This window comes from Panthera uncia (genome assembly GCF_023721935.1).
Source record: "Panthera uncia isolate 11264 chromosome B2 unlocalized genomic scaffold, Puncia_PCG_1.0 HiC_scaffold_24, whole genome shotgun sequence".
Taxonomy (NCBI): domain Eukaryota; kingdom Metazoa; phylum Chordata; class Mammalia; order Carnivora; family Felidae; genus Panthera; species Panthera uncia.
This window is the reverse complement of record NW_026057580.1, coordinates 49,605,997-49,629,230: the sequence shown is the minus strand read 5'-3', so window position 1 is coordinate 49,629,230 and position 23,234 is coordinate 49,605,997. Positions and strand designations below refer to the sequence as shown.

The 23,234-nt window shown below is 43.4% G+C and overlaps 1 protein-coding gene across 1 annotated transcript in view; it reads left to right on the top strand.

Moving 5' to 3' along the window:
- LOC125937947 (gamma-aminobutyric acid receptor subunit rho-2) overlaps positions 1 to 22,930 on the top strand; it is a 40,694-nt gene extending 17,764 nt beyond the window's left edge. Inside the window, exons 3-9 of the mRNA XM_049652913.1 lie at positions 12,696 to 12,763; positions 14,576 to 14,799; positions 15,770 to 15,852; positions 16,051 to 16,191; positions 19,132 to 19,284; positions 20,516 to 20,712; positions 22,619 to 22,930. Coding sequence (XP_049508870.1) covers positions 12,696 to 12,763; positions 14,576 to 14,799; positions 15,770 to 15,852; positions 16,051 to 16,191; positions 19,132 to 19,284; positions 20,516 to 20,712; positions 22,619 to 22,930 — 1,178 coding nt within the window. The remainder of the gene's footprint in view (positions 1 to 12,695; positions 12,764 to 14,575; positions 14,800 to 15,769; positions 15,853 to 16,050; positions 16,192 to 19,131; positions 19,285 to 20,515; positions 20,713 to 22,618) is intronic.
- The last annotated feature ends 304 nt before the right edge of the window (positions 22,931 to 23,234 follow it).

Below are 23,234 nucleotides of genomic sequence, written 5' to 3'. Positions count from 1 at the left end.
CTACTGGAGGCCAAAGGCAGGACCACGGATTTACCAAAAGAACCATGGAGTCTGTTGCATCTCGGCAAACACCAGTCCAGGGGTTGATTGGGCCAAGCACTTCATGGCAGAGGCCAGCCAGCATGGACGCAAGGGCCCTTTTCTCCTCCATGATGCAAGGTCAACTAAGGTGAGAAGAAATTAGAAACAGGACTAGATTGAGCTGCTGTTAGTTGGTAATTGAAAAATTTTCACACTTTGACGCATGATCTTTTTTGCGAGAAAGGTCAAAAAGCTGCCTTTTTTTCCCCACATTTGAGAAGTGTGAGTTAATTATCCACCTTGCTCCCCTGTACCTCCTGACACTGTACACGCAACCTGAAACGTCCTTCTCTTCACTACCTGTTAGAAGTAACCAGTGCCTCAAAGCCCAGCCCAAATGCTGTCCCTATGGTGACACTCTCTCCAGTGCCACAGAATTAATCAAAAGCTGTCTCTTTTGTGAAATTTTCTACAGTGCCTTTGGTTAGAATTAATTGAGCTTTGCTCCTATTATCACAGAGCTCATTGTCCCTCTTAGTGGATTTTAGTCTCCTGGAGGAAGGAACCGTGCCTTCTTGATCTCCACATTCCCAGCTGTGTGGTCTGGGAGACACGGACAGTGTGGGTTGGAATGAATAAACCAGTCAGTCAGGGAAGGTGTGGTGAACCAGGAAACACTGCACACTGGAAGGTCTTATTGAGAGTCAGCTGCAATGCTGATTGATCTCTGAAAGACTGTGACACCTAAAATACCAAAGTAACGGGGCACCTGGGTGGCTCAGTTGGTTAAGCATCTGACTTTGACTCAGGTCATGATCTCACAGTTTGTGAGTTCGAGCCCCACGTCAGGCTCTGTGTTGACAGCTCAGAGCCTGGAGCCTGCTTCCAATTCTGTGTCTCCACCTCTCTCTCCCCCTTCCCCGTTTACACTGTCTCCCTCGCAAAAATAAATAAACAAAAAAAGTTTAAAAAGAATAAGATAAAATACTAAAGTAAGAAGAAGAATGCTGAAGTGACCAGCATTAAGGTCTTGTTTGTTTGTTTCAATTAATTTTACTACAAGTCTGAGATTTCATTATAAAAAGAGGCTTTGAAAAGACTTTGAAAAGACAGTATCTTTGAAAAGATACTGCCAGATGACAGAAGACATAGACATTTCTCCAAAGAAGACATCCAGGTGGCCTGCAGACACATGGAAACATACTCAAAGTCACTCATCCTCAGGGAAATGCAAATCAAAACCACAATGAGATACTACCTCACACCTGTTAGAATGACTAAAATCAAAACCAGAAGAAACAACAGGTGTTGTTGAGGATATGGAGGAAAAGGAACCCTTAGGCACAGTTGGTGGGAATGTAAACTGTGGAAAATACTATAGAGGTTCTTCAAAAAATTAAAAATAGAACTACCATGTGATCCGGTAATTCCACTACTAGGTGTTTACGCAAAGAAAGTGAAAATACTAATTCAAAAAGATAAATGTACCCCTATGTTTACTGCAGCATTATTTACAATAACCAAATTATGGAAGCAGCCCAAGTGTCCGCCAATAGAGGAATGGATAAAGAAGTGGTGTGTGTGTGTGTGTGTGTGTGTGTGTGTGTGTGTGTGTGTAGTGGAATATTATTCAGCCATAAAAAAGAACGAAATTTTGCCAATTACAACAACATGGATGGAACTAGAGAGTATAATGCTAAGTGACATAAATCAGTCAGAGAAAGACAAATGCCATATGCTTTTACTCAGATATGGAATTAAAAAAACAAATGGAAAAAAGAGACAAAAAAACCCCAGACTCTTAACTATAGAGAACAAAGAGATGGTTACCAGAGGGGAGGTGAGTGGGGGATGGGTGAAATAGGTGAAGGGGATTAAGAGTACACGTATCATGATGAGCACTGAGTCATGTATGGAAATGTGGAATCACTATATTGTACACCTGAAACTAATATTACACTGTATGTTAACTACACTGGAATTAAAAAATTAATTAATTTAAAAAAGACTGCCACATGAGCCGGATTAATTCAATGACCACAGTATTTCTTTGGACAAACCCTTGATGTGTTTTTTCCCTCCATTTAATGGGGCAAGTTTTAACTCCTTAGTACCTGGGAGCATGCGTTGCTAATAACTGCCAGCCCTTCTTCAAGTGTGGCCCACAGAGATTTTTCTGTTGTTGGGTTTCCCCATTTTGTCCTGTGGCACAGTCTGGAGCAGTTTATTTCTGCTCACATTGCTGAAGGTGAGTGAAGCCACGCTTCACCTATGGCTAGGGCTGGGTGATAGTAGGACCCGAGGTTGGCCGTTTGGAGTCCAGGGTCAGTGGGCAGTGACACTGGTGTGGCAGGCAGAACACCATGGGTACCTGCGATTTCCTTGCAGAATTGGGTCTACAGTGTGGCCCCTCAGTGACTAGAAACCAGGGCTAAGAGGTTGGCAGTCATTCCTTCCCCCAACGTGTATTAAGCCCTCCTCAGGCCAGGCTCTCTGTTCTGTGAGTGCTGAGGGAAATACAATGAGTAAGTTTCAGGCTCTACCCTCTGGGTAAGTGAGATAGGCCACAATAATAATGGCAATGATCATATAACTAATTATAGAACATCTTATATGCCAAACCCTTACATGGGCTTTCCATGGATTAACACATTCAATCCTCATGACAACCGTATGAAGCTGGTATATAATTACACCTATTTACAGATAAGGAAACCGAGGCATGGAGAAATTATGTATGCCCAAGGTCACACTGCTGGTGGATGATGGGACCAAAATCCAACTCCTGGCTACCACAGTAGGTTTATTTTTTGACTCTTTTGAATCACAGAGTCCTTTGAAAATCTGTTTGTTTCCCTGAATAATGATAATCTCTGTTACATGGGCGTGCATGCACACACACACACACGCATGCTTACTTTTTATGTAATTTCAGAAGGTTCGCAGAAGGCTTGCACCTGTCCCTAGGGGCTCCATGAGCTCAGGATAACTACCCCTGCCTGCCTTGCACAGATGATCTCCACATGAGGGCACTGGTGGAGAGTGACAAATCACAGACATGACAAAGCAGTCAGGGGCAGCTGGAAGGTGGCATGAAGGGTACCGAGGGAGGGCTGAGGAGGGAATGCAAGGCCAGGTGGGGCACCAGAGGAACAGAGAAATGGGCCTTGATCCTCTCCAGAGCCTGTTCTCTCTTCTGGCCCCCATGAGGGCAAGGTGGCTTTCTCGGGCTTGTCTTCCACTTTCTGATTTTGATCATTCATTCCTATAGCAGAGGCTCCTCCACCCACTGACAAACTGGTTGGGGAAGATAGGAGTGGGGGGACTCAGGGACCTGCCTCCTTAATCCAGGCTGGCAAATGACCCCTCTCTTCTCCACCTGTGGGACCACAGAACCTGCAACATCCTCCCTTCCTCTTCTTCCTTCTACACTTTCAGAGGAACCTCATGCCATTGACTTCAGGTCTTGTTATCTATTAATATGATCACTGCCCCACCCTACTCTAATGTGTGGGGGTGAGGGTGCAGAGTTTGGAGGCTGACAAAGCAGAAAGACAACCCTCCTCCCCAGTGGTTGATGGGGGGGTGGATGAGTGTTCTGGTAGGAAAAGAACAGGACACGGTGGGGTCCGGCAACCTCAATTAGGGGGTTGGGGAAATCCTTCTAGAAGAAAGGTGGGGTTTAAGTTGAGACTCTGATCAATTTGACTAGTTTGAGTAGTAATACCTCATTGTGTTTCAAATGGAGTTATGTCTATTTTGTGTGTCTGTGATTTATTTCCTCTTTTTTGAAATGTTTGTTTGAAGTCTCGGCTGTTTTTGTATTGGGTTGTCTGACTTTTTCTTAATGGGACTCTTAAGAATTATTTATATATTCTGCATGCGAGCTTTTTGCCAGTGGTGGTTTTTGATAAATAGGAGATCTTGATTTCTTCAGTGAAAAATTTTTTATTGGATTGTAACATATATACAGAAAAGTACACAGATCATAAGCGTACAGCTTAGCGAATTATCTAAAAGTGAACATTTTCTTGTAATGAGCATCTAGATCAAGAAACAGTATTTCCAGAAGTCTTCTCTCCCTATAATTATCCTTCCACCATGGGCAACCATTATCCTGACTTCTAATGCCAAATATTCGTTTTGCCAGATAATCTTAATTTCAGTGTAAATCTATTGATCTTTTCTTATGGTTAGTGTTTTTGTGTCTCGATAAGTATATTGCTATCCTGAGATAAGAATATATTCCCCTTGATTACCTTCTGGAGCTTTGTTGTTTTGCTTTTCACATCTGGATCTATAATCCACTTGGAATTATTTTGCATATTGCATGATTTGCATATGTATTTCCAATTGTCCCCGCATTGGTTATTAAAGATATATTCCTTCTCCAATCACCTGCAGTGATATCTTTATAATAAATTAATGTTCTCAGGCGCCTGTGTGGCTCAGTCAGTTGAGCGTGCAATTCTTGATTTCGGCTCAGATCATGATCTCACGGTCATGGGACTGAGCCCTGTTTCAGACTCTGCACTGAGTGTGGAGCCTGCTTGAGATTCTCTCTCTCTCCCTCTGCCTCTCTCCCCCACTTGTGCTCTCTTTCTCTCTCTCTCAAAAACAAAAATAATAAGTCAATGTCCTCAAATGTGTATTTCTACTTCTGGACTCTCCATTCTGTTCCATTTTGTCAACTGGTTCATTTTTATGCCAATTCTTTACTTCCTCTTTACTGTGGTTCTGTAATAAATCAGGATACCTGCTGAAGCACATCCTCCCACCCTGTTTTTCTTCAAGAAAGGCTGCTTTGAATTTCCTGATAAGCATTTTGTCAAGTTCCATAGGAAAATCTAATGAGATCTAGATTAGAATTGCATTGAGTCTGTAGATCAATATGGGATAATTAATATTTTTACAATATTGAAACTTCCAACCCAGGACCATGATCTATTTTTCCATGTACTTATGTCTTTTAATTTCTCTCTATTGTATCTCATTGTTTACTTCATAGAGGACATTCAGATATTTTGCTAGATTTTTCTCTAGGTACTTATTCCTAGGTATTTTTGATGCAATTGTTAAAGGCACTTTTGCAAATTTCCTTTTCTAACTTTGACTTTTGTATATTGACTCTGTATTCAACATCCTTATTAAAGTCTCTTATTAATTCTAATAACTTATCTGCTAATTTAAAAAATTATATGTCCAATCTTATATAAATAATGGCACTTTTGTTTCTTTTTTTTCCAGTCCTCATAACTTTTTCTCATTTCTTGCCTTATTGTGCTGTCTAGTCCTTTCCATACAATATTGAATAGAAGTGGCATTTATATTCTCATCCCATTCTCAATATTAAAGGAAAACTTACAACACTTTACCATTAAATATGATATTTATTGTAGCTATTTTTTGGTAGTTATCTCTTTTCAGATTCAGGAAGTTCCCTTCTATTCCTATGCTTAAAAAAATCATAAATGGGCACTGACTTTGGCAAAGGCTTTTTCTGTTAATATGAAGGATTATATTGATTGATTCTATTTTTGTAGTTTACAGTTTTAAGAAGAATTTCCAAATCTTAATTTTTTAATCTATTTCACTTAGTATACTAAGATATTTTTTAATTGTATTTTTTTAGAGTTTATTTATTTTTAAGAGAGAGAGAGAGGGGGAGAGAGAGAGAGAGAGAGAGAGAGAGTGGGGGAGGGACGAGGAGAGAGAGGGAGACACAGAATCTGAAGCAGACTCCGGGCTCTGAGCTGTCAGCATAGAGCCTGATGCAGGACTTGAACTCAGGAATGGCAAGGTCATGACCTAGGCCAAAGTTGGATGTTTAAACAACTGAGCCACCCAGGTGCCCCCACACTAAGATATTTTAAAGTTGATGTGATTTCAATATCTAAAGCCCCTTGTTCCTATTCTCTATTTTTTTCTGCTGGTTATTGTGTATGTCTTATTGTGTGCCTGGTTATTTTTATTATGAACTATATATTATATTTATGATATTTTTAATAGATATAATTGAAGATAACACCTGGGATGGTGTTATCTTCCTCCAGAGTGGATTTCTGTTTATTTATACCAGGTGCCTGGCAGCACGAATACTCTGTGCTGCCTGAGGCCACTACCACTCCAGATAACTTCAACCTACTGACAGAGTAGGGACTGATGTGATTTGAAGCTGAGCTACATATCCCGCAAGGGCCTATCTACCTTCACTGCTAAGGTATACTTTTGGGGATCCTAAGGTGGAGCAGCCTGCTTGGTGGGCCCTGGATTCTAATCCCAGCCCCAAAGCTTCCTGAAACCATCAAAAGCATCCTTCAGCTTCTCAGTTGCCTTCCTCAGCTAGCAGATGCCCCCAGGAAAAGTGGATCCAAACATTGAATATCCCTCCTTGGGACTCTGGTTCCCTCTCACATCCTCATCTAGGTTTATTTTGTTAGTATCAAAGTCTTCAGAAATAAATTTTTATATTTGGTCCAGCTTTTTAGTTTTCAGTAGAAATGTTAGTGTGAATTATTTAGCTTGCTAGTATTCAACGTTGGAAGACTTTGATTTTCCAGTGTGAAAACAACCTTGCATTCCTGGAATAAACCTGATGTAGAAGTGATTTATCTTTTTTTTTTTTTTTTAATATATAGCTGGATGTGATCTGTTACTATATTGTTTAGGAGCTTTGATTCTATGTTCAGGAGTGACACTGACTGGTAATTTTGCTATCTAGTGCAGTCCTTGTTCTGACTTCATAAAATAACTTGACATCTTTTCACATGGATTTTGACTTTCTAAATATTCTTTTTATATTTTCTGGAAGAGTTTATGTAAGATTGGTGCTCTTTCCTCCTAAAACTTTGCTAGAATTTGTTGGTGAAGGCATCTGGACCTATCATTTTCTTTGTGGGAAAATTTAAAGACTCCGTTTTTTGTTTTTGTTTTTTTTTAACGTTTACTTATTTTTGAGACAGAGAGAGACAGAGCATGAATGGGGGAGGGTCAGAGAGAGGGAGACACAGAATCTGAAACAGGCTCCGGGCTCTGAGCTGTCAGCACAGGGGCCCGATGCGGGGCTCGAACTCACGGACCGCGAGATCGTGACCTGAGCCGAAGTCGGCGCTCAACCGACTGAACCACCCAGGTGCCCCAAGACTCCGTTTTTAAAATAGTTAAAGGACTTTTCAGGTTTTTGTATTTCTCTTTTTATCAGTGTTGGTCGGTATATTGTATATTCTTGGGGATTAGATAATTTCATATAAATTTTATTTATTTATTTATTTATTTATTTATTTATTTATTTAATGTTAGTTAGTTAGTTACCTGTCTGTCTGTTTTTGGAGGGAGGAAGGGCAGAGGGAGATGGGGAGAGAGAATCTTAAGCAGGCTCCTTGTCCAGCTTGGAGCTTGATGCAATGCAGGGCTCAATCTCATGACCATGAGATCATGACCTGAGCTAAAATCAAGAATCAAGAGTTGGGCACTTAACTGACTGGGCCTCCCAGGAGTCCCTCATCTAAATTTTAAAAGTTATTGGCAAAAAGTTGCTCAGAATAACTTCTTTAATTTTTTTCATGTTTGTAGCATATACAATGATGCCTTTTTCGTTCCTGATAGTGGCTATTTTTGCTTTCCTTTTTGCAAGACCAATCTTTTTAGAATTTTATCAGTTTTACCAGTCCTTTCAAAGAATCAATATTTGGCTTTTAACAGTATCCTTTCAATTGTGTGTTTGTTTTCTATTTCAATACTTCCTGTTTTTACTTTTATTATTTCCTTTTATCTACTTAAATTGCTTTTCTTTTCCTAAGTTTTAAAGATGGATGCTTAAAAAAAATAGATAAATAAAGATGGATGCTTAGCTCATTGAATTTAAGCATTTCTTCTTTTCTGAGATGGTAGTTAAAGTTATACATTTTCCTGTAAAAAACACTTAGCTTGCATTCCATGAGTTTCGATGTGTAGTCCTTTTAATCATTTTGTTAAAATTTTCATTATGATGTCTGCACTGACCCATCAGTTTTTCCAGAAGTATATTGCTTAATTTTCAAATGTATGGAGATCTTCTAGCTATATTTTTGTTATTAATTTCTAGCGTTCATTGAGTTCATAGTTTATATAAATTCTAACCCTTTAAAAGTTGTCAGAATTGTTCTTTGGCACTGTATATAGTAAATTTTTGTAAGTGTTCACTGAGTGCTTCAAATTAATGTTTATTATATAGTTTTTGCATTCATTGTCCTATATATGTCCATTATGCCAAGTTTGTTAAATGTTTTCATCTTATGTGCTCTTACTGGGATGTTTTTGGTCTACCTGTTTTATAAATTCTGAGAGAGATGTATTAAAATCTCCCACTATAAATGTAAATTTTTCTGTTTCTCCTTCAATTATGTCTACTTTTGTTTTTGCATTCTGAAGTTATATCAGTAAATGCACACAAATTTATATGTATATTTTGTTGGTGAATTGAGTCATTTATTATTACTAAATGCGCCTCTTTATTTATCTCTTTGTCTACTTTATTGATATAATATAGCTACACTCATTTTCTTTTGGTTAGTATTTGAATGTTTTATCTTTTGCATTTCATGTTCTACTTTTCTGTATCTTATATTTTCAGTGTGTCTCTTTAAATAGCATAAAGTTGGGTTTTGTTTCTTGATCCCATCTGACAAACTTTAGCATTTCTGAATTCTAAAGTTGGACAATGTTTGTTTGTTCAATGGAGCATTTAGTCCATTTTTATTTATGAATAATTTATACGTTGGCTTTAAAACTATCATCCTACTATGTCTTTTTTATTGTCCAACCAATTCTATGTTCTTTCTTTTTTCTCTCTGTTTTTTTGTGGATTGATTACTTTTGGTTATTCCTATTTTGGCTTTCCTATTTTAGTTTTGAACATGCGTACTCTTACTATTTGTCAGTGGCTTCCCAGAAAACAACAGGAACTCTTGGCTTATCATACTAGTATGTTAATTAGCTACTTTTACTGTTCTCCCAGACAATGCAAAGACCTCATCACTTTTACTCCATTTATTCCCTTTCTCACTTAAATGTTATTTTTGTTTGCATTTCTGTTTAGCTTTTTCATTTCCACAATACGTTATTAATATTGTCTTATGGGGCACCTGGGTGGCTCAGTTGGTTAAGCATTCAGTTTCGGCTCAGGTCATGATCTCAAGGTTTACTAGTTCAGGCCCTGCCTTGGGCTCTGTGATGACAGCTCAGAGCCTGGAGTCTGCTTCGAATTCTATGTCTCCCTCTCTCTCTGTCCCTCCCTCGTTCATGCTCTGTCTGTCTCTCTCTCAAAAATAAATAAACATTAAAAATTTTTTAAATAAAATTCAAAATAAAATAAAGTATTGTCTTACATAGTCAGTGTTTACTTAGAATTGTGCATATGTTTACCATTTTTGTTGTTCTTTATTCATTTTTGCATCCCCAGCTTTCCCTCTGGGATCAAATTCCTTCAGCTTGAAAAACCTCTTCATTTAGGGCAGGACACATGTTGGCAAATTCTCTGTTTTAGTTTGTCTGAAAATTCTGTCTCATATTTATTCTTGGAGCCAGTGGGGAAGAAATGACATATATTTTAATTTCAAAAATGGATAAATTCCTAAGTGTGCTTTTTAGGACCATGTGAGGAGAAATGATAGGAAGGCTGAGAACCGAGAAAATGCTTGACTACACAGGTATCTCCCTTATACTGCCTTGCATTTGTCACCTCATTGGCTATACTGCATGAAATCCCACTGGTGACTTCTATTTAGCTTACCAGATCCCTCTCTTAAAGCAGCAAAATCTGTAGCAGTGTGAAGAGGCCAAAACATGAATGCCTACTTAGTTTAACTAGGCTTTTCTGTCTCTTTATGGGACCCAGGCTTACTCAAAACATAAAATTGTTCACGAAAGGAGGAGAAAATCCAGTAATTTGGAAGAATTCTCCCAAAATCATGTTAGGAAGGGTCACAAAATAGACAGTTCAGGAGAGCCTGGAAACATTAGCCCTACTAGTGCACGCCAAAGGCAAAGGTCAACTCCATTGCACTCAGACCAAGGAGGGCAGAGCTGTTGGTTCTGTTCAAACTTGAGATATGAGTCCCTAGGAATATAGCTTTAGAGCCTCCTGAACACACAGATTGTTTACCTCCAATGACCCAGGTCTCCTGAGAACTTGGCCTGCACTCCCACGTGGGCAGTACCTCCGGAGCACTGACGTCATCCTCACAGGCATTATCACATTTCTCTCAGGGCAGCTGTGGAGAGCAGGGCAGGCCCTGAGAACAGAGAGACACAGTAACAGGCTGCAAGCAAGCTGATATATTTTATCTTGAAAATGTCCTTTGCCAAAACCAGCTCCTATTCATACACCGTGCCCATTATCTGAAAACCGGGCCACTGGGAAGTAGGTTCAAAGAGGGCGATGGCTATATTGTTTCTTTCCTTTGGCTCTTGGAATGACCTGATGTTGCAGATCCCGTGGCACTTTAGAGAAAGGGAGAGGGGGAAAGGAGAGCCGGTCAAGTACAGCACACATCCATGAGAGGCAGTGGTGCCAGGGTTAAGAGCTCAGACTCTGGTCTGTTTTAACATCTCTGGCAACAAAGGGTCCAGAGGATGAAGGAATTAACCAGCCCCACTTCCCCGATGGCAATGCTGGGGGCACATAGCCCCACGAAAGGGAGCAGGGTCTGGGTACTAGGAGAGGACCCTGGCCAGGCTGCCCGCAGACTCTCCCTCATGTTGCAAGCCCCCTGGGGGAGAAAGGCAGACCAGTCAGACCTAGGAGGGAGCCTCCTCCCCACACTGAACATTGCACTCTGGCACCTTCAAAGCACCCTGGGAGCCTAGAATAAAAAGAGAACACAGCTGTTAGAGCAGGGACGTCTCACGGGCCCTGACCTAAGCTCTCAGTTGAAAAATACGAGAAAATAAAAAGATCAGCTTACCCCCTAATTTATCCGAGAGGGAAAAAGTAAAAATAAAAAATAAAGCATTGTATTCATTTACTTTCATGTTTCAGAATATAGGAAATACTGATTAAATTCCACTAGTAATAAATAAAATTCTTCCATTCTATTAGACTCGGTCAAAAAACGAATCTTCAATGGTGGGATTGCAAGTATTAGCAGGTGTACGGGGGACATTTGTGGGAGTTGGTGAGCCCATCCAATGCTCTAGGCTACCTCCATGAGGACCCTTGGCCCCCCAGTTTGGGCTAGAACTGAGTATTGAGCCTTCTGGTTCCTACTCCATGTCAGAGTCTCCCATCCTTTTTCCCAGCCCATGACCAAAGTCTTGGTGCCTTCCAGACCTTCCAGACCCTCTGGTCCCTCCCAGACCTTAGGTCTCTTCCTAAGACCCAGACTCCTCCAGCCACCCTAAGGTTCTCCCTGCTCAGACCACAGTGGGTCAGCGTGCCCTCGTTCTGCACCCCCTGGCCAGGGTTCACAGGCTCCAGGTGCCACCGGGCTGGCCTCATGCCCTCTGTCCACCTGCCACCTGACTCTCAGAGATGTTTTTTTTTTTGTCCATAACTATAATAGCATGTGTTAATATGCTTGATAAACACAAATTTTTGGCTTTCTCCATTCTAGATTTTAAAAATATATTAAAATCTGGGGCGCCTGGGTGGCTCAGTCGGTTAAGCATCCGACTTCGGCTCAGGTCATGATCTCACTGTTTGTGAGTTCGAGCCCCGCATCGGGCTCTGCCCCTGGAGCCTGCTTCAGATTCTGTGTCTCCTTCTTTCTCTGCCCCTTCCCCACTCATGCTCTGTCTCTCTCTCTCTCTCTCTCTCTCTCTCTCTCTCTCAAAAATAAACAAATGTAAAAAAAGTTTTTTAAAAATCTTAAAATCTAAGAAACATTTTATGGAAGTATAACATACACACACAAAGTACACAGATTAAAGTGGGCAACCCACTAAGTTGTCACAAAGTGAGTGTAACCATCATCCAGCCCAAGACATAGAACAGGAAGCCACAGATAAACCCACCGCTAAACATGGTTTTGGAAATCTTGCCACAGGCCAGGTGGAATTGAGTGTCAAGCCCCTGTGCTATGTATTCTCCTACTTCTCATCTGACACGACCTGAAAGGGTTTAAAAATCTTGTACAGTTATGTCTTTTGCAGCGATCTGACTGCACAGAGATCTTGTCTCACAGCAGACTGAAGATTTCGAGAGGGCAGGATCCCAGGTATCTGTTAGGTCCTCTGTAGGTAGAGTTTGAATAATCGAACAAATCTAGCCCTGGGCATGCAGGTGTCCCAAGCCCAAATCAGAGGCCATTAGGCACTATCTGTCCTCTATAGATGTCACAGGAGGACAATTGACCAGGGTCCCTATTCAGGCACTAGAGCATTATTCCCTTGACCCTACAGAGATAACCCTGGGATGTAGAAAGTAGTAATCCAGTTCATCAGTTCATCCAACAAGCATGGGTTAAACATTCTCTTTGGCCCAGGAAAGGCAACATAGGGCAGACACAGTCCCTGCCCTCAGGAAGAAAGCTGAGGCACCCAACATGTCAGGAAGTAGCAAGAAAAAACCCCTCGTAGAATTCGAGCCACTGCCTCACCCCTGTTCCAGTCAGGCTACCCCCAGGAAGGGGGTTGGGGTTGCTGACCCAGTGGTAGATAGAAATGTACCTTCACCAGGTGTCTTTGCTCTTCTGCAGGCCCTGCTATCCCGGTGGGTGTGGACGTGCAGGTGGAGAGCCTGGATAGCATCTCGGAAGTGGACATGGTACTCAGGGCCCTTGGTGGGGCAGCCTCTGGTGTGGAGTCCTGGGGTTGAGGTTCTGTGAGCACCCGTGGCTGGTGGGGCTGCATGGGTGCAGGCTGTCCCCTGGTTGGTGGAGCAGGGGCCGCAGGGAGTAAAACGGGGACTCACTCAGTTGGCTCAAGTGCACTGAAGCCTAGAGCAGAGATTCTCGGCTTGATGGGTAAAAGTAACTTGGGGAGTTGGTTAAATGCACATTCCTGGACCCCACCCTAGTCTTCCTGAACCAGAGTTTCTGGGAGTGGGACCCAGCACGTTATATTTTGAACACACTCCTCAAGTGATGTGACTGGTGAGATGAACCACACGTGGAGAAGCATGGGAGGTGGACATTTTCAGACAGAAATTCTGTAGTTTCTGCTCTCCAGTGCCTGCCTTGAGCATCGCTCCCCTACGCATTCCTTGGCAGGGTCCACCGAGGCCAGGTGGTGAGGGAGGGCTCTTTGGAGAAGCCTCGTTTCAGCTAAGACTTGAAGGGTAAGAAGTAGACAGTGCGGGGAGCGCCAGAGCAAGAGCAGGAAAAAGGCCCCTGAGGCAGAAGAAACAGGTTTACAAACATAACCTAAAACAGTGCAGCACAAAAGGAGGAAGAGGTGGGAGTAGAGGACTGGGCAGGTAGGGTGCTGCCTTCCATGGGTGACCCTGCAGGACAGCCAGAAGATGTACAGGTGTGCTGGTAAAGTAGAAGTTTGTGGGCACTATGCTCTGAGACCACCACCACTAGGTGTCTTTCCATCCTTGCTCCCAGAAGAGGATGTTTGGGGGCACTTATTTACTTATTTGCACTTATAACTTAGCACTCGCATCTTCTGGCTGCAGCAGAAGGGTCAGAGTCTTGGTCAAGGCATCAACTATGCAGGCAAGGAGACACTGTTTGGCAGAATGAGCTTTGAGGATGAAATTATAGCAGATATGCAGCTGTCCAACCCTTCATCCATTCATTCCTATGCCCCCCATTTTTCCATCCTGCAAATATCTATTGAGCGCCTACTATGTGCCCTGCCAGGCACGGAGTTAGGGCTTAGGGATTCAATGGTGGGCAGGACACACTTCTGCCTTCAAAGATTCTACAAGACCAATGGTAGAAACTCTCTTAAACGGTTTGTATCATTGGCTGTACAGGTTTCTCCAAGTGTGCGCTAACTCGAAACTGAATGCTTAGCCAATCGGTAAGGAGCCCTGTGTGCACAAGTCGAGGTGAGACAGAGCAGGACTTTGGGGAAATCCCGCCCTGCTGGCCCCCATGCCAGGCTGTCCGCCTTACAGCTGCGGGTTTCATTTGCAAAGCCTGAAGGATAGGCTGCTCAATTTCCTGGGCTCCAACCTCATGATGCACTATGAACCATTCTCTTTCCTACGGTTTCCTAGCAGCACCATTGTTGCGGCCACTGTCCTACAGGGCTGCAGAACTGTCACCTCCAACTCTGGAAGCTGAGTCTGAGGTGTCTGTTACATTGGTTGATGATGAGTTGGCTGTAAGAAAAGAAGGTTTCTGGGGCGCCTGGGTGGCTCAGTCGGTTGAGTGTCCAACTTCGGCTCAGGTCATGATCTCACGATTCATGGGTTCAAGCCCCGTGTCAGGATCTGTACTGACAGCTCAGAGCCTGGAGCCTGCTTCAGACTCTATGTCTCCTTCTCTCTCTCCCCCCCCCTGCTCATGCTCTGTCTGCTTCTGTCTCTCAACAATAAATAAATGTTAAAAAAAAAATAAAAAGAAATAAAAAGAAAGGAAGCTTTCTAAGCATTTCTGTTTGGTGTCATCTCGGACTCCCATAGGATTTCACCATGACCCTGTACCTGCGGCATTACTGGAAGGATGAGAGGCTGGCTTTTCCCAGCACCAACAACAAGAGCATGACCTTCGATGGCCGGCTGGTAAAGAAGATCTGGGTCCCCGATGTCTTCTTTGTTCATTCCAAAAGGTCATTCACCCATGACACCACCACTGACAACATCATGCTGAGAGTGTTTCCAGATGGGCACGTGCTGTACAGCATGAGGTAAATGCCCATGGGGTCACTGTTTCTTTGTCTAATGCCATTCTACTATATATGATCAGTCTCTTTGGCCCTGAAGAGTTTATCGCTGTCATTAGGCTTGTGGGCTATACAGATGGTCCAAGTCTCCTGACACCTGTTAGAACTTTCTAAAGATGAAATGATCACCCTAGTAGCCAGTGACTTCCCGTCATCTGGGATCTTAAACTCAGGCTAGGAGACTAGTTAGGCTCGAATGAGTTTGGGGAATCAATGCCCTTCTAGATACCTTCCACCCCTGAGAGCCTATGATTCTAGTTTGTTGGTAATAAAGATTAAAAAAGGTAACAATAGGGGTGCCTGGGTGGCTCAATCAGTTAAGCGTCAGACTTAGGGTCAGGTCATGATCTCACAGTCCATGAGTTCCAGCCCTGCGTCGGGCTCTGTGCTGACAGCTGAGAGCCTGGAGCCTGCTTCTGATTTTGTGTCTCCCTCTCTCTCTCTGCCTCTCCCCCACTCCTGCTCACTCTCTCTCTCTCTCTCAAAAATAAATAAACATTAAAAAAAAAGGTAACAATAGCTACTGTTTATTGAGTGCTATTGCAGATTGACTTGTGGACTAATGAGTGTTACACAGGCTTATTCCACATCTTCTTGGCCTGCTTGTATGCTTCACCAGAATTCAATGCTAATAGCCTTGGGGTGGTGGAGGGTGGGGGGAGGGCATAACCAACCAGGCATCCTTGAGGGAGGCAGCCCCGCTGGCTGAGGGCAATGCCCAGAGAAGGGTGCAGATGTGGGCCACTGACGGCCAACACCCTCAGTAGCCGGGACCTGGGCCATGTCTTATGGAAGGACAGAACTCTAAAAGTTAGGGTCCTGCAACTTAGATACTGGGATTTCCAAACTGCTGAAGTAGGCGTGAAGAGGCAGCTGCTCTTGGTCATGCCAATAACTCACTGCATGAGCCAATATGCTCTTTTGGGTTGCCTAGGATTACAGTCACTGCCATGTGCAACATGGACTTCAGCCACTTTCCCCTGGACTCCCAGACCTGTTCTTTGGAGCTGGAAAGCTGTAAGTATCCGTATTCTTAATGACAGATCTTTGCCTTTTTCCCTGTCCAATCCTTGTGCCATTTTAGTAATGTGAGACCACGTACTGCCTGCCAGTGTTAAGACCTGTTCTCACCGAAGCTGGTGTAGGATTTCCCTGTTGTTTCAGCCTGCGTCAGAATCAAAGGAGTCAAATTAACTTATTTTCCTCTCCCCAAAGATGCATATACAGATGAAGATCTGATGCTGTATTGGAAGAATGGGGATGAATCCCTGAAAACAGATGAGAAGATCTCCCTGTCTCAGTTTCTGATTCAGAAATTTCACACCACTTCCAGACTGGCCTTCTACAGCAGCACTGGTAGCTAATGTTTGCCATGGTCTAATTCAAATGTGGAAGAAAACACATGAGAATTCTCCAACCTTAAACTTTTCCCTTTCTAATGAAAATGAATTTGCATTATTAAATAACATATAGTTCTACCAAACATTAGCAGCACTTAAAAGCAGGGTTTTAAAAAGTTGCTGTCATGTCTCTCATGGCCAGAGGCAACCACTCCTAACGAAGTGGAACACACCCTTGCAAACATCTTGCTTTAATTATGTAATTGCACAGTTGTGGGGTCATGTTTTACATGCTGTTCGGTAATCTAGTTTATTTGACTTAATGATATAGATGATAGCTTTCCGAGGAAATGTATTTATTACTTATATTTCAATCTATAGATTTATTTTTAATGCTTGGTGTAACTCATCCTGGACCCTGGGCTGTGTCTGAAGTTTTGAGAGGATGCACTTGTCAGTCCCTTTCTAATCTCACTGTGAGCTCTTGTAGTAGTTTTCAGAGGGCTGTCATAATAAAGTACCACGGTCTGGGTGCCTGAAACAACTGGAAGGTATTTGCCAAGGTTCTGGAGGCCAGAAGTCTGCAGGACATGCGCCTCCCTTAGGCTCTAGGGAGGAACCTTTCCTTGTCTCTTTCTAGTTTCTGGTGGGTGCTGCATTGCTCTGATGTCAGCTTCTGTTATCATATGGCATTCTCCCTGCGTCCCTCTCTGTGTCTTCACATGCTGCTGTTTCTGTGTCTCTCTGTCCACACTTCCCTCTTCTCTAAGGACACCAGTTGTTGGATTATGGCCCATCCTAATCCAATATGACCTCGTCTCATCTAGATTCCATGTACAAAGACTCTATTTCTAAATAAGCTCACATTCACAGATACTGGGAGTTAGGACTTGGACATATCCCAATTCAACCCACGATAGCCCTGTGGTAGCTACAGGACCCTAGAGGACTTCTCACTTAATTACTCTTTGTGTATTGGGAAGCCCAGGCTCTTCTGTGGAAAGCTTTTGTTCTACTTTCTGCCCCCACATGGCCACCATCTCCCTGTTCATCTGCCCCCCACACACCCCTCTGTCCCCAACATCAAACGTGGAGAAAGTTCGAGCCTCAGTCAAGGTTGTGTTAGTGTTTAGACAGCTCAAGCTTTCTTCACTTTATGCCCACAGTGCTTGTCCTCATCCCTTTCTTCCCTTTTCTGTCGATATGTATGTCCACAGAATTTTCTTTTCTCATATCTTCTTGGTAAGTTCAAACCAACTCTCTTTCTAAAACCAATTTTAAGAATGTCTTACATAACTTTTCATTATGTGCCACTGTTTTTTAAAAATATTTTTTTCTTTTTTTATTGAGGGACAGAGTGCATGCATGCACACGCCCTCGTGCACAAGTAGGGGAGGGGCAGAGAGAGACGGAGACAGAGAATCCCAAGCAGGATCTGTGCTGTCAGCATAGAGCCTGATGCAGGGTTCCATCCCACAAATGATGAGATCATGACCTGAGCCAAAATCAAGAGTCAGACACTCAACAGACTGAACCACCCACGCTCCCTTTTATTTCTTTATTTTAGAAAGACAGAGAGAGCATGAGTGGGGGAGAGAGGAAAGAGGGGGAGAGAGAGAGAGAGAGAGAGAGAGAGAGAGAGAGAGAATCTTAAGCAGACTCCATGCTCAGCATGGAGCCCAACATGGGGCTTGATCCCTTGATCCTACAACCCTGGGATCATGACCTGAACTGAGATCTAGAGTTGGGAGCCCAAAGGACTGAGCCACCCAAGCACCCCCAGAGTATACATTTTTAAGGATCCTGGTTTCTTCCTAGTGTTTCCAAGGCAACTCTCCCTGATTTTCTTCCAAGGAAAGGATAGTGGAATAGTCCTTAGCAGAATGAGGGCAACTCTCAGCCTTTCCAGAAAAACCCTGTGCAAACCTAAGGAACAATGTGATTTGCTTCATGGGTGCCAATTTAAGTGTGGAAAATCTGACATGACTGGGTAAGCGCTGTGGTATGAATAAAGGATTGGGAGTTTCTGTCATAGTTGAAGAGTACTTTCTATTTATCCACTCCACTGAAAGCACCTACCTCATTGAAATAACCCAGGAACTTACATAGTAAACCATGCGCCAAGCTTCTAATGGACCCATCCTATTGTTCCAGCCTTTCCCTATTGATCCACCCCTTCCTTTCCCTGACTCAGTACTATCTTTCCACGCCAGACAGTTGGGCTTTGTCCCCTTCCTCAGCAGCATTTTTCTGGGTGCAGCCTGAGGTCCTCCTGCATCCAAACCATCAGGGCAGTGTGCTTGACAAACAGATTTCTGGGCCCTCTTGCAAGCTACTGAGTCAGCATCCCAGGCTGGGCTGAGATGGGAGTGGGGTAGGTGTGTGCACACAGTTTCAGTCCACTTTATACATTTATACTGTCCTTGCCACCATCTGTGGTCCCAGTGATTGGGTATCGATTTTGTGGATCATTTGAAGCCTTACCATTTTAGTCTTTGTTTACAACCACTCATCTTGTGATGTATGTGGAGGTTGGCTCAGCTGATAATCTACAACAAAGGGAATAGTGATAAGATCCCAGCTCTGCGGGCTCCTGCCTCACTGGTATTGGAATCAATAAAATAGAACCAGTCCCCCTGTCTTAGGTTCCTGAGCTGTGAGTCCTCAGGAAATATGGTCCTGGTTTGCAAATAACAAATACCAAACAAGCAGCTAAACCTAGATCTCTCTACCTTTTCCCAAAGTGCTATGGAGAGAAATTAGGTAATATTGAATGAATAAATGTGTTTATAGGAGAGAGGGCTTCGATTTTAGAAAGGAGATATATTCTATTAAGTCAATGATCATTCACTTTGAACTTTCTGCTGGAGATGAGAGCAATATGGGGGAACCCAGGGAAGGAGTTTGTTTTTGCCTCTCTCACTGAACCTCACTTGCTTCCTCCTGTGTCCCCCAGGCTGGTACAACCGTCTGTACATTAACTTCACGTTGCGACGCCACATCTTCTTCTTCTTGCTCCAAACCTATTTCCCTGCCACCCTGATGGTCATGCTGTCCTGGGTGTCCTTTTGGATCGACCGCAGAGCTGTGCCCGCCAGAGTTTCACTGGGTAAAAGCATGTGATAAGGTGTGATAGGGTGGTTATTTTTTCATAACTGATCACTATAAAAAGAAAAAGTAGGGGCGCCTGGGTGGTTCAGTCGGTTGAGCATCCGACTTCAGCTCTGGTCAATATCGCGCAGGTGACGAGTTCGAGCCCTGCGTCGGGCTCTGACAGCTCAGAGCCTGGAGCTGCTTCCGATTCTGTGTCTCCCTCTCTCTCTGCCTCTCCCCCACCCATGCTCTCTCTCTCTGTGTCTCAAAAATAAAGATAAACAGTAAAAAAAAAAAAATTTTTTTTTAAAAGAAAGAAAAAGTAAAATCATTATTCAGAGTTCTTAACTGATTGGCTGCCAGAGCCAAAAGGAGCAGACTTGCCTCCTGCTTCTTGCCCTCACTGTTCCCACACTGCTCTCAGCTTCCTAGACTATTTTATGAAAACCACAGGGAGCTACAACTGCATCGGCTTTGCTCGAGTCATTTCAGAAGGAAAAGGCTTGTCTGGGGAATAGATGTCCACTACCAGCAGTGTTAGAGCTCACTACGTTGATGAATAAGACAATTCTGCAAATGCCAAAAATTTATTTTGTAAATACAAGAATTTTGTTTGTTGGCCTTGTTTGCACAGAGTGAGAGTTTGAAAGCAGGGCCTGTATCAGGAGACTTGGGGGGAGGGAAAGGGCTGTATGCCCTGGAGTTGTGGTTTTAGTCCTTGCAGACCCTAAATTCCAGAGTGAACCGTAACAGCTCATCGTTGTCAATCTGGACAAAATCAGACTGGGCTCCCAGAAATGTGAGGGTTTAACCTGCAAGGCACAGCGAGGAAGAAACTAGCATACAGGCTTCTGGGAATTTCCACAGTCTTCAGAGACTTAACGTGGCCCAGAGAGAGAATAAAGACCATTCCTTGTGGTGTGGGAAGTTTCCTTTAGTGGTGTCCTTTACTCACTGTTTCAAATTCCACATCTGGATGGGTCCTCCGTGAAGCCCTGCTGATGTGGTCAGCCATATCGCAGAGACCCAGTCCCCCAAGGGGCGTAGAATGAAAGAGGACCAGCAGTGAGCTGGCCAGGAGGGGGGCTGCCTGCTGCCTGTGGGGCAGATCCTCAGCATGGATGTTTCCATGCCCCGGGGATTTCTCGTTAGATTTAAGAGATGGAGAATATAACACGGTGACTCAGTGGACTGTGGGAGCAGTTCTGTACCCTTGTCGGCGGCTGAACTAGAGCTGGATGTTGCAGGTATCACCACCGTGCTGACCATGTCCACCATCATCACGGGTGTGAACGCCTCCATGCCCCGTGTGTCCTACATCAAGGCGGTGGACATCTACCTCTGGGTCAGCTTTGTGTTCGTGTTCCTCTCAGTGCTGGAGTACGCAGCCGTCAACTACCTGACCACGGTGCAGGAGCGGAAGGAGCGGAAGCTCCGGGAAAAGGCGAGACAAGTTTCATTCATTTCCTGTCCTAGCTCAAGCTACTGGTTGGATGACAATGGCAGGAAGGAGGGTTGTGTGTAGAAAAGGGCGATGTTTATGCAAAAGGAGGGAGATCTATTTTAGAGTAGGTTCTAGCTTCTACCACAAAGGATCCCAGAAAGCAGAAAGTCTTTAGATCAAGACTAGGAACAGGAAGACTTGGATCCTTAGGTCCAATTCTGCTACTTATACTGGGCTTCCGTTTCCTCATCTGTAAAAATGGTATAGCTGAACCCTCACCTCTCCTTCCTCCCAGGGTTATTGTAAAGATCTCATGAAGTAGTGTATATAAAAATTATTTTGAAGCTATGGGGTTCTAGAGTATCTAGTATAGTATAGTATCTAAAGCATCTAGATAGTATAGTATCTAAAGTGTCACTGTTGAACACTATTGAACATGTTTAGGGACGGTGCCTCCATGTCCTATGACCAGGCAAGGAGAGTTCTAGAGTTGAACATTCCTGTGTTTATCTGCGCTCTGACCCAGTGAAAATTCAGCCACATACAACTTTAGCCTTTAGACTCATTGGAAATACTATGCTATATACACTGCACTGCAGTATATTAACCCATAGCATGAGATACAGTGGAAATGAGAAATTCAGGCAATGTGCATAGGCCTTTGGCACAGGGAGGGAAAGTCAATTCCTTTCATATTCAGACTCTCATTAATCTCAATAAGAAATAAAATGTCAACTTGTTAACCAAATCATTGCTCATCATCGCACCAATCGAAATGGGCATTCTCCTAAAAGGTATAAAGATCAGGGGATATGAAAATCCCACATTTATGCACGTCTAGGTGGCTAATAGCTCCTTAACATAAGGGACTTTTAAATTTTAGGAAAAGAGGATGTGTTACCTTTTCAAAAATAGTCTTTCAATGCCCACATCATATGTGTTAAATATTTCTACACTACCTCCAAATAGGCTAAATCGTTTAAGAATTTATTTTTAAAATTCTATTCAAACCTTTTCTACTTTAGCATTTGAGTGGCATTCACTCAGATTTTCAATAATCTGCGCATCGGTCATTGTCAAATGATTTTGGATTATATTTAAACATTTTTGATTTATAATCAAATGAACTTTCCCATATAGAGTTGTTGAAAAGAATAACAAGCCTTCACCTGACAAATATGGGCTCATGAATTGTTGAATGGTGCCAGCTAGAAGCCCACTCTTTGCTGACTCAAATTTTGGAAAGAAGTTAAGTGAAACCATTTCCTTCCTTAAAAAAGGCATTGCAGGGGCGTCTAATGGGCTGAGTTGGTAGAGCATGTGACTCTCCATCTGAAGGTTGTGAAGTCAAGCCCCACAATGGGCATGGAACCTACTTAAAAAATAAAATAAAATAATAAAAATGCATTGAAGGCACCATGACCTTTTATGCTTTAGAATAAGGACACTTTCCTACCTAGTCATCTTTTGATTCATGCACAAAGAGGTGGAGACCCACAACTGGAATGAGAATGTGCAGGTTTAAAGTTTTGACTCTGACGCTAGCTATGTAATTTCAGGAGAACTATATAGCCTCTCTGTGTCTTCGCCTCTCTGCAGCTGAGAGCATGTGAACTCAATCAGTGATTCTGGACCCCGGCTGCACAGTAGAATCACCTGGGGAGCTTCGAATTAATTCGTTTAGAGTGGAGCCTGGGTGTGGCCATTTTAAAGAGCTCCTGGATGATTCTAATATGCAGCCAGGGCAGAGAGTCACTGGACTGAGTGATCTCTGGAGATCCTTCTAGTTCTGCCTTTCTGTGGTTCTGAGTAGCCAGAGGGCTTTGTTCTCGGCCCAGGCCACCTCCTCTGCACCTCCACAGGGTCTAAACATGCCTGCCACCTCTCTTGTGTTTGCTGCCTGCAGTTCCCCTGCACGTGTGGAATGCTTCACTCAAGAACCATGATGCTGGATGGAAGCTACACTGAGTCTGAGGCCAACAGCCTGGCTGGGTACCCACGAAGCCATATTCTGACAGAAGAAGAAAGACAAGACAAAATAGTGGTCCATCTGGCTGTGAGCAATGAATCCAACTCCTCTAGGAAGAAGGGGCTTCTGAAGGGCCAGATGGGTCTTCGCATCTTCCAGAACACCCATGCCATTGACAAGTACTCCAGGTTGATATTTCCTGCCTCCTACATATTTTTCAACTTAATTTATTGGTCAGTGTTTTCCTAGAAGCCCTGAGGCTATGCTTGGGAAAGGACATAGACACCTATGGGGCCTGGCTAGCCGTCTGCACATGGACCTGCTGACCACTCTTCCCTCACCAGACGGAGCAGCTGCCCCTGGACCACCAGATCCTGGACCACGATGGCAGTACCCCCTCTCAGAGGAGCCCAGGAGCCCTCCAGCTCCCTTTTCCCTGACCTCATGGGTTTGCTCCTCATTAACGGTGTGTTCTGTGTCCTACTTCATGCCTCATTGGGACTGTCTTCTTCTGTTCTTGTGTGTAAACAAGAGCACAAGAGCCCCCCCCCAT